The 17,500-nt window shown below is 40.1% G+C and overlaps 2 protein-coding genes across 4 annotated transcripts in view; one reads left to right on the top strand and one right to left on the bottom strand.

Moving 5' to 3' along the window:
- Nucleotides 1-873: 873 nt before the first annotated feature.
- LOC127635602 (putative transcription factor ovo-like protein 3) lies at nt 874-8,676 on the bottom strand. 3 transcript variants are annotated; one of them, XM_052115744.1, is made up of 4 exons: nt 8,429-8,676; nt 4,898-5,109; nt 4,566-4,749; nt 874-2,601 (listed from the first exon to the last, which is right to left on the bottom strand). In XM_052115744.1, exons 1-4 carry the CDS (start codon nt 8,517-8,519, stop codon nt 2,291-2,293), a joined length of 798 nt encoding a protein of 265 aa, XP_051971704.1. In that variant the 5' UTR covers nt 8,520-8,676; the 3' UTR covers nt 874-2,290. The 3 variants fall into 3 exon arrangements, with proteins under 3 accessions (XP_051971704.1, XP_051971706.1, XP_051971703.1); XM_052115746.1 differs by having other exon boundaries at nt 4,566-4,683; nt 4,898-5,112; XM_052115743.1 differs by having other exon boundaries at nt 4,898-5,112.
- Nucleotides 8,677-13,155: 4,479 nt separating this feature from the next.
- Nucleotides 13,156-17,500, top strand: part of LOC127635596 (vasodilator-stimulated phosphoprotein-like) — a 22,550-nt gene continuing 18,205 nt past the window's right edge. Inside the window, exon 1 of the mRNA XM_052115734.1 lies at nt 13,156-13,278. Within this exon, the coding sequence (XP_051971694.1) occupies nt 13,274-13,278 (5 nt within the window). The 5' untranslated portion in view covers nt 13,156-13,273. The remainder of the gene's footprint in view (nt 13,279-17,500) is intronic.

The raw sequence follows: 17,500 nt of genomic DNA on the forward strand, positions 1-17,500 counted from the left end.
TATATATATATATATATATATATATATATATATATATATATATATATATATATATAAGCTTAATTCAAATGCAGTATAGACTGAACAATGTAGCATTCGAATTTTTTCAGAAATTATTAAGATTTGGTTTTATAAATGTTTTATTGCATTTCATGATTTTTGAGAACAGTATTTTAAACTTGCTGTACGGCAGCAATGAAATGTGTACAGATCTCTTCTGTTGCTTTTCATTCTTTTGTAGAGTATTTAATATATTAGAAGCTTTAAACTTGTGCGACCCCGCGTCCACATGCGTGTGCATTTTATTTTGGCTTGGCTATATGCAACACATTATTTAAATTCATTTAAACCAACTGATCTCCGTTCAGAACACTCTGTGCTGTCAGTAAAGGGTTCAACTTTCGATGCACAGATTCATGTGATAAAACAACATGGCGCTGATCACAGCGGAGTTTGTCTTTGGGAGAAACACCAACAAAACTGCATCTGGTCTGAAACCTCATTAAGATTTGACATTGAAACCTGTTTGAGCCAAAAGATTCGAGTCTCTAGTTTCATCCAAATTACATTTTCAAATTTGAGTGATTTATTGTGAAACGGCACGCTGTTAAACACGGTGACCACTAGAGTGGACAATAGCACTAGTTTTTCATTAACTCTAGATGTACTGTGCACTTTCACATTGAGAAAAAAAATAGCTTTCAGAGGCTTTAAATTGAGTTATGATGATAATAAGATGCATTTCTAATTGTTCTGAGACCAGTGCAGACAGACAGCACACTGGAGGTTAAGTCATGCACTGAATAGTGAGCAAGGGAGCATCCCATAGCTCTCCTATAACTGTTCTGAGACCAGTGCAGACAGACGGCACACTGGAGGTTAAGTCATGCACTAAATAGGGAGCAAGGGAGCATCCTATAGCTCTCTATAACTGTTCTGAGACCAGTGCAGACAGACAGCACACTGGAGGTTAAGTCATGCACTGAATAGTGAGCAAGGGAGCATCCCATAGCTCTCCTATAACTGTTCTGAGACCAGTGCAGACAGACGGCACACTGGAGGTTAAGTCATGCACTAAATAGGGAGCAAGGGAGCATCCTATAGCTCTCTATGCAGTTAAGTGCGTTCACTCAGTTTCAGCTGCAGATGATGTTTGGATCTCTCAACATGTTTGACACACATGGGACAATGATCATCAGTACATAGATTCAACATTTATAATGGATCATTTTATTTGAACATGGTTGGCAGTGATTGGATGATGCTGGACATTACTGTAAATCTGAATTGATTATGATAATTTATGATGTAATGTCTGTAACATCTCATAAACATGAATAATCAACACTCCTGCAAACATAAATAATAATAAGACTTTATATAGTTTGGTATAATTTCAATTTTCACAACTTAGTCCCGCTGTCCACATATGAGGACATGCATTATTAGGAAAACAATTTGCTTTAGAAAAAAAAAGCAAATATTTTTTAGCATGTTTATTTAGTGCTACTTCCCTACAAATCAAAAAGGGAAATGGAAAATGCACACAGCATTCGTGCTCGGGTCTCGGGAGGTTAAACAAACAGGTTTATACATCAACGTTATAACAATGATGAATTGATTTGAAGATTTTCCTGTAGTGTTACTTGATTCATGTTTACAATCTTTAATTGTCTTTTAAAACAGGTGATAATAAACAGTGTTTATTGACAACAATGAACTGCCTCTAATCTCTATAAATGAAGCAGAATTCTCACAGCACACACGTTTGGTCCGTGTACATGTAGTGTACCTATGAAAGTTGTTTTAGATTGATTAAATATGTTTAAAGCTGACGTGTGTCATTTCTGCGCCACTAGTTTAAACCAAACAGAATTGCAAAATTTTAAAAAAGCTTTTCAAATACACCCTTCATCTGCCATTGGTCGGACACACAGATAGCCCCACCCCCCAACACATGCCATTGGTTGAGCCGGTTTTGCTGCGTTGAGCTGAACGGGTCACTCGTACAAACAAGACAATATTGAAAGTGCTGTAGACACAGTGTATACACATTTCGGGGATAATCAGCCTACTAATGGTTCATGTGTAACCCCTGTCTATTAAGCTGGGATAGGAGAGATTAATTTAACATCGAAAAAACTACACACATCAGCTTGAAATAATGTTGAGAGATGTAATGTTCTGTAAATGTGGCATCTGAACACACAGTGCAACTCATATCCAGATAATACAGGTCAGTATGGACACATGGATGAAGTGATTGAGTGAACACAGTTCCAGCGGAGATTCACATGTAGAGTCCCGCGGCGGGGTACAGCATGAACGGGCGGATGCCGTGTTGTGCGGGGGTCTCCAGCATGTGTTTGCGGTAGTAGCGGCGGAGGGCCGGGCTGCTCGGGTGCTGCTGTCGCACATGCATGAAATACTCATCCGGGCGGCTGGAGGTGAAGCCGCAGTCCTCGCACACGAAGATCTTGGAGCGGCGCTGACGGTACGCGTACTGCTGCCGGACACTGTGGATCTTCCGCAGGTGTGACTCCAGAGAGCAGCGCTGTGTGAACGCTTTCTCACACAGCTCACACCGGTACGGGCGGATACCTGCACATGACATGGGTTGTGTTATTGAGAGTATAAAGTGTGCTTCTAACATTTCATTAGACATGGAGATAAAGCAGTGATTCTCAACCTTTTTCTGCCACAGCACACTTTTTACAACTAAAACATTCTTCTTTAATAAAACTTGCATGACTATAAATATCACTCCCATCCTAGACATGAATGTATTCTGCAGAGCTGACGCGAGTCATGTGATGACCCTTTACACGTATAAATATCACTCGCTTCATAGACTTCAATGTATTCTGCAGCGCTGACACGAGTCATGTGATGACCCTTTACTCGTATAAATATCACTCGCTTCATAGACTTCAATGTATTCTGCAGCACTGACACGAGTCATGTGATGACCCTTTACTCGTATAAATATCACTCGCTTCATAGACTTCAATGTATTCTGCAGCGCTGACGCGAGTCATGTGATGACCCTTTACTCGTATAAATATCACTCACTTCATAGACTTCAATGTATTCTGCAGTGCTGACACGAGTCATGTGATGACCCTTTACACGTATAAATATCACTCACTTCATAGACTTCAATGTATTCTGCAGCACTGACACGAGTCATGTGATGACCCTTTACACGTATAAATATCACTCACTTCATAGACTTCAATGTATTCTGCAGCACTGACACGAGTCATGTGATGACCCTTTACACGTATAAATATCACTCACTTCATAGACTTCAATGTATTCTGCAGCACTGACACGAGTCATGTGATGACCCTTTACTGCAGTATAAATATCACTTTCGCTTCATAGACTTCAATGTATTCTGCAGCGCTGACACGAGTCATGTGATGACCCTTTACATGTATAAATATCACTCACTTCATAGACTTCAATGTATTCTGCAGCACTGACCACGAAGTCATGTGATGACCCTTTACACGTATAAATATCACTTTCAGCTTCATAGACTTCAATGTATTCTGCAGCACTGACACGAGTCATGTGATGACCCTTTACACGTATAAATATCACTTCGCTTCATAGACTTCAATGTATTCTGCAGCGCTGACCACGAGTCATGTGATGACCCTTTACACGTATATCACTCACTTCATAGACTTCAATGTATTCTGCAGCGCTGACACGAGTCATGTGATGACCCTTTACACGTATAAATATCACTCGCTTCATAGACTTCAATGTATTCTGCAGCGCTGACACGAGTCATGTGATGACCCTTTACACGTATATCACTCACTTCATAGACTTCAATGTATTCTGCAGCGCTGACACGAGTCATGTGATGACCCTTTACACGTATAAATATCACTCGCTTCATAGACTTCAATGTATTCTGCAGCGCTGACACGAGTCATGTGATGACCCTTTACACGTATATTACTCACTTCATAGACTTCAATGTATTCTGCAGCGCTGACACGAGTCATGTGATGACCCTTTACTCGTATAAATATCACTCACTTCATAGACTTCAATGTATTCTGCAGCGCTGACACGAGTCATGTGATGACCCTTTACATGTATAAATATCACTCGCTTCATAGACTTCAATGTATTCTGCAGCGCTGACACGAGTCATGTGATGACCCTTTACACGTATATTACTCACTTCATAGACTTCAATGTATTCTGCAGCACTGACACGAGTCATGTGATGACCCTTTATCCGATGATAAATATCACTTTCGCTTCATAGACTTCAATGTATTCTGCAGCACTGACACGAGTCATGTGATGACCCTTTACATGTATAAATATCACTCGCTTCATAGACTTCAATGTATTCTGCAGCACTGACACGAGTCATGTGATGACCCTTTACGCGTATAAATATCACTCGCTTCATAGACTTCAATGTAGTGTAAATGTCATGGTACATGAATTTGGTCATCTTTAACATGACCACAGCCAATATCAGTGTTCAATAGCTTGTGATGAGTTTTTAGTGAGTGAGATGTGATTGTCACCTGTGTGAGTTCTCATGTGTCTCTTCAGATCAAAGGTGTCGTTGAAGCCTTTCCCGCAGTATCTGCAGGGGTGCCTCTTTATCATACTGTGACACTTGAGGTGACGCGTTAACATGCGCTGCAGAGGAAACACTTTATGACATACAGAACACAGAAACTCTGAGACAGCGGCCGATTCACGCCCCTGAACCAGAGACAGAGAAATGAGTTTACTTAAGTATAAATGTTTGAAATGGTGAAACAACAGAGCTAGTCACACTAGATCACTCTTGCTATCATAAGCTCGTATCTAATGTAATTCACTCTGCAGGGCTGCTGTATTTACTCAATACCTTGTTCTGTGGTGCTGATGTTAAAGCAGCAGGATGAGGAGGAGGAGGACGACGAGAACTCTGTGGCACCTGCTGAGGTTGAACTCTCTCCATCCCATAATCAACAGTACGAGATACACGGACTGACTCCAGAGCAGGTGTGCGTTTATGAACAGACTGTAGAGTGGTGTCCGGAACTGATTGTAGATCAGCACCATTGTTTGTCTGTACAGCTGCTGAAAACAAACACACAAAACATTATGCTTCAGTGAAGTGAGATTACATTAAAGAGAAACTACATCAGTTGACTTGAACTAACAATGAATAACACTTTTATAGCATTTATTAATGCTGGTTAATGTTGATTTTTACGTATACTAATGCGTAATTGTCTAAATATCATGCAAATTATTTTCTGACCTCTAGTGGATGATTGTGGAATTATCTAAATATATGCAAATTGTTTTCTGACCCCTAGTGGATGATTGCGGAATTGTCTAAATCTCACACAACTCTTTTCTGACCCCAGTGGATGATTGTGGAATTGTCTAAATCTCACACAAACTCTTTTTTGACCTCTAGTGGATGATTGTGGAATTATCTAAATATATGCAAATTCTTTTCTGACCCCTAGTGGATGATTGCGGAATTGTCTAAATCTCACACAACTCTTTTCTGACCCCTAGTGGATGATTGTGGAATTGTCTAAATCTCACACAACTCTTTTCTGACCCCTAGTGGATGATTGTGGAATTATCTAAATATATGCAAATTGTTTTCTGACCCCTAGTGGATGATTGCAGAATTGTCTAAATCTCACACAACTCTTTTCTGACCCCTAGTGGATGATTGCGGAATTGTCTAAATCTCACACAACTCTTTTCTGACCCCTAGTGGATGATTGCAGAATTGTCTAAATCTCACACAACTCTTTTCTGACCCCTAGTGGATGATTGTGGAATTATCTAAATATATGCAAATTGTTTTCTGACCCCTAGTGGATGATTGCAGAATTGTCTAAATCTCACACAACTCTTTTCTGACCCCTAGTGGATGATTGCGGAATTGTCTAAATCTCACACAACTCTTTTCTGACCCCTAGTGGATGATTGCAGAATTGTCTAAATCTCACACAACTCTTTTCTGACCCCTAGTGGATGATTGCGGAATTGTCTAAATCTCACAACTCTTTTTTGACACCTAGTGGATGATTGTGGAATTGTCTAAATATATGCAAATTATTTTCTGACCTCTAGTGGATGATTGCGGAATTGTCTAAATCTCACACAACTCTTTTTTGACCCCTAGTGGATGATTGTGGAATTGTCTAAATATATGCAAATTATTTTCTGACCTCTAGTGGATGATTGCGGAATTGTCTAAATCTCACACAAACTCTTTTTTGACCCCTAGTGGATGATTGTGGAATTATCTAAATATATGCAAATTCTTTTCTGACCCCTAGTGGATGATTGTGGAATTGTCTAAATCTCACACAACTCTTTTCTGGCCCCTAGTGGATGATTGTGGAATTGTCTAAATCTCACACAACTCTTTTTTGACCCCTAGTGGATGATTGTGGAATTGTCTAAATATATGCAAATTATTTTCTGACCTCTAGTGGATGATTGTGGAATTGTCTAAATCTCACACAACTCTTTTCTGACCCCTAGTGGATGATTGCGGAATTGTCTAAATCTCACACAACTCTTTTTTGACCCCTAGTGGATGATTGTGGAATTGTCTAAATATATGCAAATTATTTTCTGACCTCTAGTGGATGATTGCGGAATTGTCTAAATCTCACACAAACTCTTTTTTGACCCCTAGAGGATGATTGTGGAATTGTCTAAATCTCACACAAACTCTTTTTTTGACCCCTAGTGGATGATTGTGGAATTATCTAAATATATGCAAATTCTTTTCTGACCCCTAGTGGATGATTGCGGAATTGTCTAAATCTGCCTTTTTTTTTTTTTTTTGCACTATAAGTTGTATGTTAAAATTAGATAATGTATTATTAACTACATTAATAAACAATTAACGATACAGTTTTGACAAGTTAACATTAGGTTTAATAAATGCTTAAAATAAAATGAAATAATTGTTCATTGTTAGTCAATGATATCTAATGTATTTAATAATGTAAACAAATACAACCTCAATTTTGTTTCAAATAAGTATCAACATTTTCTCAGATGTTTCTTCAGCAGAATTAAAAATAGACTCACATGAGTCAGTTTTTTACATATACTAAGAGCTATGAGTTGAATGTAGATGGCATGGGGATTATTATTCGGAGAATTTGATGAGTAGTATTTGAGCTCATATTGAGATCTCTGACTTTTGATTGCAGATTTATTGATTTGTATTAAATCTGAGAACATTGTTGTGGTCTCATGTGAATACTGTAGTCTTTTTCTGAAGAGAAACATCTGAGAAGCAGAAGAATTCAGCAAAAACCTCCATTTAATGTCATTACTGTCTAGGAGAAACAATTACCAATTTGTACTACTTTAAGAGACATGAATTAAGTGTAATAAAAAAAGACATTTTGACACATCTCAAATCTATTTACATTTGTCAAAAAAAAACAATGTGTACATTAACAGCATATTTAGTGTTTCAGCTTCGTACCTAGACAGCAGTTTTGACTATCAAAACAGTGATTAAGAGAACTCCTGTGATGCTCATGAAAACAGCGGTCCAGGTACACTAACAAAAGTGCTTTAGTTCATGATCATGTGAGTGTGTGTTTTCTCTTTGTCTCATTAAGGGCATTGCACGAGCGCTGTACTGTACATGTAACAGTAACCCGAAAATTGTCAAATATCATAAATGTCTTGATTATGACATCATAATGCAGATGCGTTACCTGAAGCACAAATTATGCAAGTGTGTATGTATATATACATATATATACTGTATACATGTTTTAAAAGCAAAAATGTTACCACAATCATGAAAAACTAATGATTAAATGTGTGTTCCAGTGAGACACTTCCAATGCAAGTCAATGGGGTTTAATCTGTAAACATTAAAATACTGTTTCACAAGTATAGACACAAGACATAAACAATATGTGTGTTAACATGATTTTACTGTCATTAAATCACTTAATAACCACATCTGTGTGAAGATAGAGACAATTTACAACTTCGTTGCCATGACGACGTAACGCCATAAACACTAAAAATGATGAAATTACACTAAAAAAGAACAGCTGAAATAATCCACAAGTTTTAACAGAAGAATGAATGTAAGTGCTTTTATTAAATTATTAGATTCACATTTCTGACTTTAATCCTCCAAAAATTGCCCCCATTGACTTCCATTGTAAGTGTCTCACTGGAACACACATTTGTGCTTTTATAAAGAAAACGAGGAACGAGTCGAAATACATTTTTGTGCTAATCAACATAAACACAACATAAACACTGTTGATTGAGCTGAACTCGTATTGAACCCGGAATATTCCTTTAACATGCTCATCAGAGTATTTTCAAATATCATGAACGTCTTGATTATGACATCATAATGTAGATCCGGTACCTGATGTGGAACTGATGCTGGAGTCCGGTTCTTTCCACTGCCATCCGGCACCTGCGGCCTGTTTCCTCTTCACCAGAAACGCACGCGGCATCCTCGACTCTCTGAGCACTAGTTCACTGAGAGACTTTAAATCAATTCCCTCCTTCTAACTTTAATTGTGTTTCTACAGAAGCCTAAATGTGATCCGAGCACTTGCAGTCTGCTCACACCTGCGCAGGTGAACCTGTCCACTGACCTGTACCACTCGCTCGCTGCTCATTTAATGTCTCGAGAGTAAATCTCAGAGCTCATTTTCATATGTCTCGAGAGAAGCTGCGGCAGGAAGACACACCTGTGTGTGTGTGTGTGTGTGTGTGTGTGTGTGTGTGTGTGTGTGTGTGTGTGTGTGTTTTAACTGCTGCTCCGCTGGTTTGCATGGCAGCTTGTGTGAATCTGGTCTCCTCATTTAACTGGACCTGCCATGCAAATGCCCCTCTGGTTGTGCCGGGGTGAAGGGCACCGTCGCTCTAACAGGAGCACGCACTGCCACACTGCTAGTAAAAGTGTGCTTTTATTACAAGTTCCACTTGATTGTCTGTCGGGTTTAAGTCACCTAAACTCGCACAAAGGCAATTCAAAGAGGTTCTTTTACTGTTGACTATCTGTTAACCTCCAGTGAATGGATGCCTTTCTCTCGTCCGAACAGGTGTGCTTTTATTCTGCGCTGCTGCAGGACGACTCAAAAGCTTTTTCATCAGTTAACTGTCACTCCAACTGTATCAAAACACATATAGTATATTCTCACATTTAATGCATGGGCCGTGTGTGTGTGTGTGTGTGTGTGTGTGTGTGTGTGTGTGTGTGTGTTTCAGGGCAGGTGTGACATATGCAATGAAAATAACCTCGCTGATGCAGATTGGACTATGTTGGGCTCATTGCTCTAAATTCTGAATTGTTAATGGTTTGCACTTATATAGTGCTTTACACTGTGTCCCATTCTCACACACACACACACACACACACACTCAAACACACACAAAAACACACTCGCACACACACACACTCAAACACACACAAAAACACACTCGCACACACACACACTCAAACACACACAAAAACACACTCGCATGCACACACACAAACACACTCAAACACACACTCACACACACTCAAACACACACACAAAAACACACTCGCACACACACACACACACTCAAACACACACTCACACACACACACACTCACCCTCACACACACACACACTCTCACACACACACTCACCCTCACGCACACACACTCAAACACACACAAACACACTCAAACACACACACACACACACTCACCCTCACACACACACACACTCTCACACACACACTCACCCTCACACACACACACTCAAACACACTCGCACGCACAAACACACACACTCAAACACACACACACACACACTCACACACACACTCACACACTCACTCACACACACACACACACTCACACACACACTCACCCTCACACACACACACTCACACACACACACACTCACACACACACTCACCCTCACACACACACACTCACTCACACACACACACACTCACACACACACACACTCACACACACACACTCACCCTCACACACACTCACCCTCACACACACACACACACTCTCACACACACACTCTCACACACACACACTCACACACACACACTCAAACAAACACACACACAAAAACACACGCACACACACTCAAACACACACACAAAAACACACTCGCACACACACACACTCAAACACACACAAAAACACACTCGCGCACACACACACACACACACATGTTGTGTTTCCATGTTTTATGGGGACTTTCCATAGACATAATGGTTTTTATACTGTACAGACTTTATATTCTATCCCCTAAACCTAACCCTACCCCTAAACCTAACCCTCACAGAAAACTTTCTGCATTTTTACACACACACAGACACACACACACTCACACACACTCACTCTCACACACACACACACAAAAACACACTCGCATGCACACACACGCACACACACACACACCAATGGCGGCAGAGCTGCATGTAAGGTGTTAGTCTGCCATTGGGAGCTGTGGGTTCAGTGTCTTGCCCAAGGACACTTCAGCATGTGGAGTCATGTGGGCTGGGAATCAAACCACCAATCCTACAATTAGCAGCCGACCCACTCCACCACCTGTGCTACAGCCGCCCCAAGCATCGACGGGCATCATTCTGCCATTATGCAAACTGTAGAAAGCAAAGTTTGTCGAACAGCATCCTTAATAGTAGCCATGTAGACTCTTCTCTCTTCCAATGTGGCCATAAGAGAACTTTGTAGACACATCTGCATCTGAACGACTCGACAAAACTACGATTTATTCCTTTAAATGTGTGTGTTAGAGCAGACAACAAGTGTGCACTCCTTCAATGTGATCCAGAGAATGATCGAGATTAAATATTCTGCATTTATATCACGAGGTTATTAAAATAATAATCATTTGATATTGTTTGGAAACCCCTAATTAAACAACAAGACTAGAGCTTATCTATGGAGATGTGCGGGTACAGTTGGCAGGATGCCCACATTCATTTGTGTGTTTGTTTTGTACTTTTCCACTGGTGAAGAGAACGCAGGATATTCCAGCGCTGGTAAAAGAGGCCGTACACTAGAGTACTGTACACAGCCGTCCTCCACAGACTCGCTCTAACTGTATGCAAATACCTCCCGTGTCCAGGGACAAAACATTGCATAACTCATATAGAAACACGCTCATGAAGCTTCCCAAACTCTCTGACGGAGAACGATCTGAGTCACCGAACACCACCGATGGATTGTGGTTTCTACAGAGAATAATACAGATGATCTAGTGACTTCTGTATCGCTGTAAACCGGTGAAACAGTCAGACACACTACACAGGGATTTGCATGGCTCTTTGAACAGTGGCTTGCTCAAACATGAGAGAGGGCACAATGTTTGACTGTTAAATGTCTCTGTTTGTGATGTGAACCACACCCACAGGACGGAAGAGCTGCTCGGCTGATGGACGTTACCTGACGAAAGCATTCTGAGCACAGACAATCATTGATGTCTCTTTCAATGAGCCACAAACGGCTTCGATAGCAACATAACTAGCCGAGAGTATTCAGGTTAATTGTCATTGATTGTTTACTTGCACAAATAACATTACACAACTGCAGAATTGTGCTGCGTTATAAACTTGCGATCAGACAAACACAGTGAATGTTCAGTGAGTCGGCTGAATCAAACACACTGACACAGGACTGATGAGCTGCGAGTTACACTGATTCTCTCTCACTGTACATTTCAAGTCTGTGGTTTTAACAGCTGCCTGTTCCAGTGAGCCGTGACGCTCTGCTCAGCCACTGAGTACACAAAGCTGTTTGTTTGTTTGTTTAAATTCAAACAAAGCAGAAAACAAGACAAGAGGTACAAGCACATAGTCACAAACAGTGTCCGTGCCAGTGCCCGTTGCGTCGCCACTGTCGCTTCTGCGGCTTAATCGTGCCTCCTCTGGGCTTATTGGCACGCCGATTACCCTTGGGCCAAAGATGGCCGACTGGGGATTGAGGGGTCAATGTCAAAGGCGGAGTTTAGCGGGAGACTCATTCAAGTGTGATGTGGTATTTTCCTACTTGAGTTCTCCGATCTCTGACCATAAAGGATTTCCATTGCCAGATGCTTGGAAAATGATGTTTAAACACCCCAAACTGTAACGCTGTATTAGCATAACAGCGGTTTGAGTGTCACCAGAGACGTCTCCTTGCAACCCAACTGAGGAACAACGCTGCTACGCTAACATCTGTGCTACAGGTGTTAAACAAGCTATACAAGCTACTCATTGATCGATATATTTAATAAAAGTGAATGCTTGTCACTAACTATGTACATCTCTGGGCAGGGGTGGAGCTAGGGGGTGACCAGGGGTGCCCGTGAACTTATGTTAAACTTTACGATTTATGAATGATTGCGTAAAATAAACGTTTTATCTGAGATTTAGACAATTCCACAATCATCCACTAGGGGTCAGAAAAGAGTTGTGTGAGATTTAGATAATTCCACAATCATCCACTAGGGGTCGAGATTTAGAAACACAATCATCACTAGTCAGTATGATTTAGATAATTCCACAATCATCCACTAGGGGTCAGAAAAGAGTTGTGTGAGATTTAGATAATTCCACAATCATCCACTAGGGGTCAGAAAACAATTTGCATATATTTAGATAATTCTACAATCATCCACTAGAGGTCAGAAAAGAGTTTGTGTGAGATTTAGACAATTCCAGCAATCATCCACTAGAGGTCAGAAAAGAGCTCATGATTTCAACACCAGACACTCTGACACAAGATGAGGAATTGAGTTCTTATGGTTTATTGTTCAACTTCAAGACTTGACCAACAACATTGAGTGTAGACAATTAATTTATAAACTGAACATAAATCCATTGAGTTGATGCTGTTCATGGTCATGGTTCGAGTTTTTGTTTGAATTAAGTTGAAAGACTTTCTGTAATTTCTCTAAATCTTAGTGCCTTACTGTCACACTCAACTCAATATATGTAAAATAGTAAATGCACGAGCACACAAATGTCATTTTTAGATTTTGAGCCTCATGAAGATGATGAATTAATGATAGTGAAAACACTTTTAGTGTATGATTTTCCCTCTGTGAAAGCAGGAAACAGTTGTAAGTTCACAGTTAGCGGATGTGCGCACACACACACACACACACTCACACACACTCACACACACACACTCACACACAAGATGGTTCGATCTCTACATGTGAGTTATTGATAGTAGCACACAAGAATCAACCGATCTATAATGAGGTAAGTACATTTAATGATTTATTTCACCCTTATGATGTTTAATATTTCAACACTCATGAAGTTCCTTTTCATTTATTATGAAGAATCATGAAGCTCATAAAATGTCTTTGATCTGCTTTATGGTATTTTTTTTGTTGTATTATTTAGTTTGTTTGTGTAAACATGAACTAATGTATTTTTGACTGAGATTATTATTATGATGTGAATTATATCATTATATATCATGTATTGAGCTGATGAAGTAAAACAAGAAACTTTGTTCTCTAGTCGTGTTTCTACAAACTTTGATCTCGCTACAATGGCTTTGATATTATTGTGTGTGTTTGACATCGATTGAACCGTCTCTTCAACATGACATCATCTGTACAGATACATGATTTCACTGATTATTGACGTTTAATCACGGCTTCAGTCGAGTAATCGTGTGTTTATAGTACTTCTGGAAATATCATTACAATATTTGAATGTTCATGAACTTTCTTTAAAACTGGTTTTAAAGTGTGTTAGTGCTTCCTGGTTTGACCTCAAACTCCCCATAATTGAGGAAGTGAATCGTCGTTTTACTGTTTCTATCAATCAGATGTTCCACTTGCTCTCGCTAAACATCAGATCTGCTCAACACCGCTATGAAGGAGGCATTTACCCTTTAAACACTCGTTCAGGGTTTGTTGTTTAGGACATGACTGTAGTAATGTCATGTTTGTTTATTTGTTTGTTTGTTTGTTTGTTTACCAGATTTTCCTTCACAACAGAGAAGCGTCACATTCAAACAGTTCACACTTTCAGAAATCAGAATTGATGCATTTTTAAAACACTTTGTAAATTGAAGTCGAATAATACTCTGGGCGGGCATGGGTCTATATTGAGTCCATGCCCACCCTTAACTATGCCACTGTACCATGGTAATGCCAGGGTATTCCCTAAAGCTCCTGCCTCTGAGTATTGTTGAAAGATCATGAGAATATGAGTAAAGCAATCGTTCAGTACCGCAGAACCTCCACAGGTCATGCGTGTGTTTGATTCCCCGATAGCACACGTACATCTCCAAACATCTGAACGACATGTGCTGAACATCTGATGAACATCTGAGACGAGTCTTACTGCAGATGCTCCAGATGTGCTCACATCAGACAGACGTGTGCGTGATGTGTGTGATCAGGTCATCAATGATTGATCAAATGTAGAACTGACAGGTGTCACACAGTGGTGTAGTCAGTTATATGCACATATGCTTCCTTTTTCCCAGGGCTGTTTGTGTATAACGACGTTTAAGGATTTAATTTCGCATGTACCCTCAGTTTACCCCCTTGTGTTTCTGCTCCAGAAGTCCAGAATCTTCTGTCATTAGTTTCTCTTTAACTGCACTGGATGCTGTTCTGTGAAACTGGAGATTCTTCGATATAATTGGTGCATTTTCACCTGAATTCTGCCATTGACTGACAGAGAGAGAGAGAGACAGACAGACTATAGAGAAGGGCAGATACAGGCAGACAGACAGACAGCCTGATGATAGAGAAGGGCAGATACAGACAGACAGACAGCACTGATGATAGAGAAGGGCAGATACAGACAGACAGACAGACAGCACTGATGATAGAGAAGGGCAGATACAGGCAGACAGACAGACAGCACTGATGATAGAGAAGGGCAGATACAGACAGACAGACAGCACTGATGATAGAGAAGGGCAGATACAGACAGAGCTGATGCCCAGAGAGGGCAGGTTATGCCCGTACTGTAACCAAGGACAAATAGAAACAGAGCTGCACTTCTTCACCACCTGCCCTAATTATAATGATATTCGAAAACACTTCTTTCCCAAATTTGAAATGATTTGTCCCAACTTCAATAAGAATGATGCACAAGCTCAATATTTACTTGAACAGAGACAAAATACATCAAATCCTGCCACAAGAAGAGGGAAGAGTCGACCAAACAGTGATGTGCCCATTTACACACACACACATACACACACTACACACACGCTCACTCACACACACACACACGTTCACAATGCACGCTACACACGCTCACACCACACACACTCTACACACTACACACACTACATACACTACACACTAAACACATGCTCACTCACACACACACTCACGCTACATACACTACACACACACACACACACTACACACACACTACACACACTACACACACACTCTACACACTACACACACTACACACTAAACACATGCTCACACACACACACTCACACACTCACATACACTACACACACACACACACACTACATGCTCACTCACACACACACTCACATACACTACACACACACACTCACACACACTCACGCACACACTCACACACACACTCACTCACACACACACTCACGCTACATACACTACACACACACACTACACACACACTCACACACACACTCACTCACACACTACACACACACACACACACACACTCACACACACACTCACACACACACACTACACACACACTCACTACACACACACACTCACGCTCACACACACACACACACACACTACACACACACCACTCACACACACACACTCACTCACACACACGCACTCACACACACACTCACGCACATACACACACACACACACACACTCACACACACACTCACGCTACATACACTACACACACACACACACACACACACTACACACACGCTCACTCACACACTACTGAAAGTATATACACTGTTAATTATTATTATATATATATATATATTTTTTTTTTTTTCACATTTGTTCAATACAGAATTTGTTCTACTGTTATTTTTCATGCTCATATAAATGCTTTGGCAATACAATGTACAATTTGTCATGCCAATAAAACTCAATTTAATTGAATTGAGAGAGAGAGAGAAACTGCATTACTGCATTAATTCAAAATAAAAGTACAGTTGTAGTTAAAACTCTTTTTAAATGTGATTTTCTTGCATTTCCCTCATAATAAACATTATTTAATGCCAAAACAACGACACCAATCCAATGAGAAATACACGATTATCATGTTAAGCCTTTTCTCTCCCGGTCTCTCTTCTTCCTGCTCGTTGCATAAAAGCGTTTTATTTGAAGTTTAGTAGGGGACGTTCACACAGAACACGTTCTTGCATCCGTCCGAGCTGTTTTTCAATGCAAAGCAGCGTTTGGCACATATGGGTCATCCCTATAATTCACAAGTGTGAGTGCTATTAATATCGTTTCATTTCACCTGATTGAACGGCTCGTTATGAAGAACAAAGACGTGTTATAATGTTACACACTTCTGTGGGCTTAAAAGTTACATTTGAAATAATTGAACTCCTTTTCTATTCCTCGGTGCCTCAAAAACTGCACGTCAAACGTCTTTGACTATATCATCAGGATCACGTGTGCTGGAAATATAAATGACTTTATGAATAGTTTACTTATTACTCGTGATGACTTTATGAAATGATCTGCTGCCCCGCTTACAGATGAGAGATGAACCATTCTGAACATGAAGTGCAAAGTCAACATCGGCCGTTCAAACACAGGAAGTTCCTATTTTTGACTTTACCACCAACTACTGTTTATCACCCACATATGCACACAATTAAACTCACAGAAAGAAATGTTGCTGCATCATGTGATCTCTCAAACAGGTTCATTATCATGAAAGCAATGAAGCCTGACAATACTCATATTTCATTTACACAAACTTAATAAATAATCACATGCAAATATCACCAGGGGACTTTTTGGTCAATACCAGCACAAATATAACAGTATGGACATGCAGAGAGAGAGAGAGACATATAATTATTTATAATTATTCTATGTATTCCAAGCTTTGGCAATATTGTATTGTGTACAGTCATGCCAATAAAGCAATTTTGAATTGAATTGAATTCAATTGAGAGAGACATAGAGAGAGAGAGACATAGAGAGAGAGATAGATAGAGAGAGAGACATAGAGAGAGAGATAGATAGAGAGAGAGACATAGAGAGAGAGAGACATAGAGAGAGACATAGAGAGACATAGAGAGAGAGAGAGATAGATAGATAAATAGAGAGAGAGAGACATAGAGAGAGAGAGAGACATAGAGAGAGAGAGAGATAGATAGATAGAGAGAGAGAGACATAGAGAGAGAGAGAGACATAGAGAGAGAGCATAGAGAGAGACATAGAGAGAGAGAGAGAGATTGGAAGTTATTGTATCAGTAATTAACTCTCATTAACTGCATTTCTATCAA

This window comes from Xyrauchen texanus, chromosome 43, assembly GCF_025860055.1.
Source record: "Xyrauchen texanus isolate HMW12.3.18 chromosome 43, RBS_HiC_50CHRs, whole genome shotgun sequence".
Taxonomy (NCBI): domain Eukaryota; kingdom Metazoa; phylum Chordata; class Actinopteri; order Cypriniformes; family Catostomidae; genus Xyrauchen; species Xyrauchen texanus.

What these genes read in the sequence shown, in the direction of transcription:
- LOC127635602 (XM_052115743.1), bottom strand. Translation starts at nt 8,519, where the DNA reads ATGCCGCGTGCGTTTCTGGTGAAGAGGAAACAGGCCGCAGGTGCCGGA. An exon ending in CAGCATCAGTTCCACATCAG is followed by an intron (nt 5,113 to 8,428) that starts GTACCGGATCTA and finishes GTTTGTTTTCAG; the next exon opens with CAGCTGTACAGACAAACAAT. An exon ending in CATCAGCACCACAGAACAAG is followed by an intron (nt 4,750 to 4,897) that starts GTATTGAGTAAA and finishes TCTCTGGTTCAG; the next exon opens with GGGCGTGAATCGGCCGCTGT.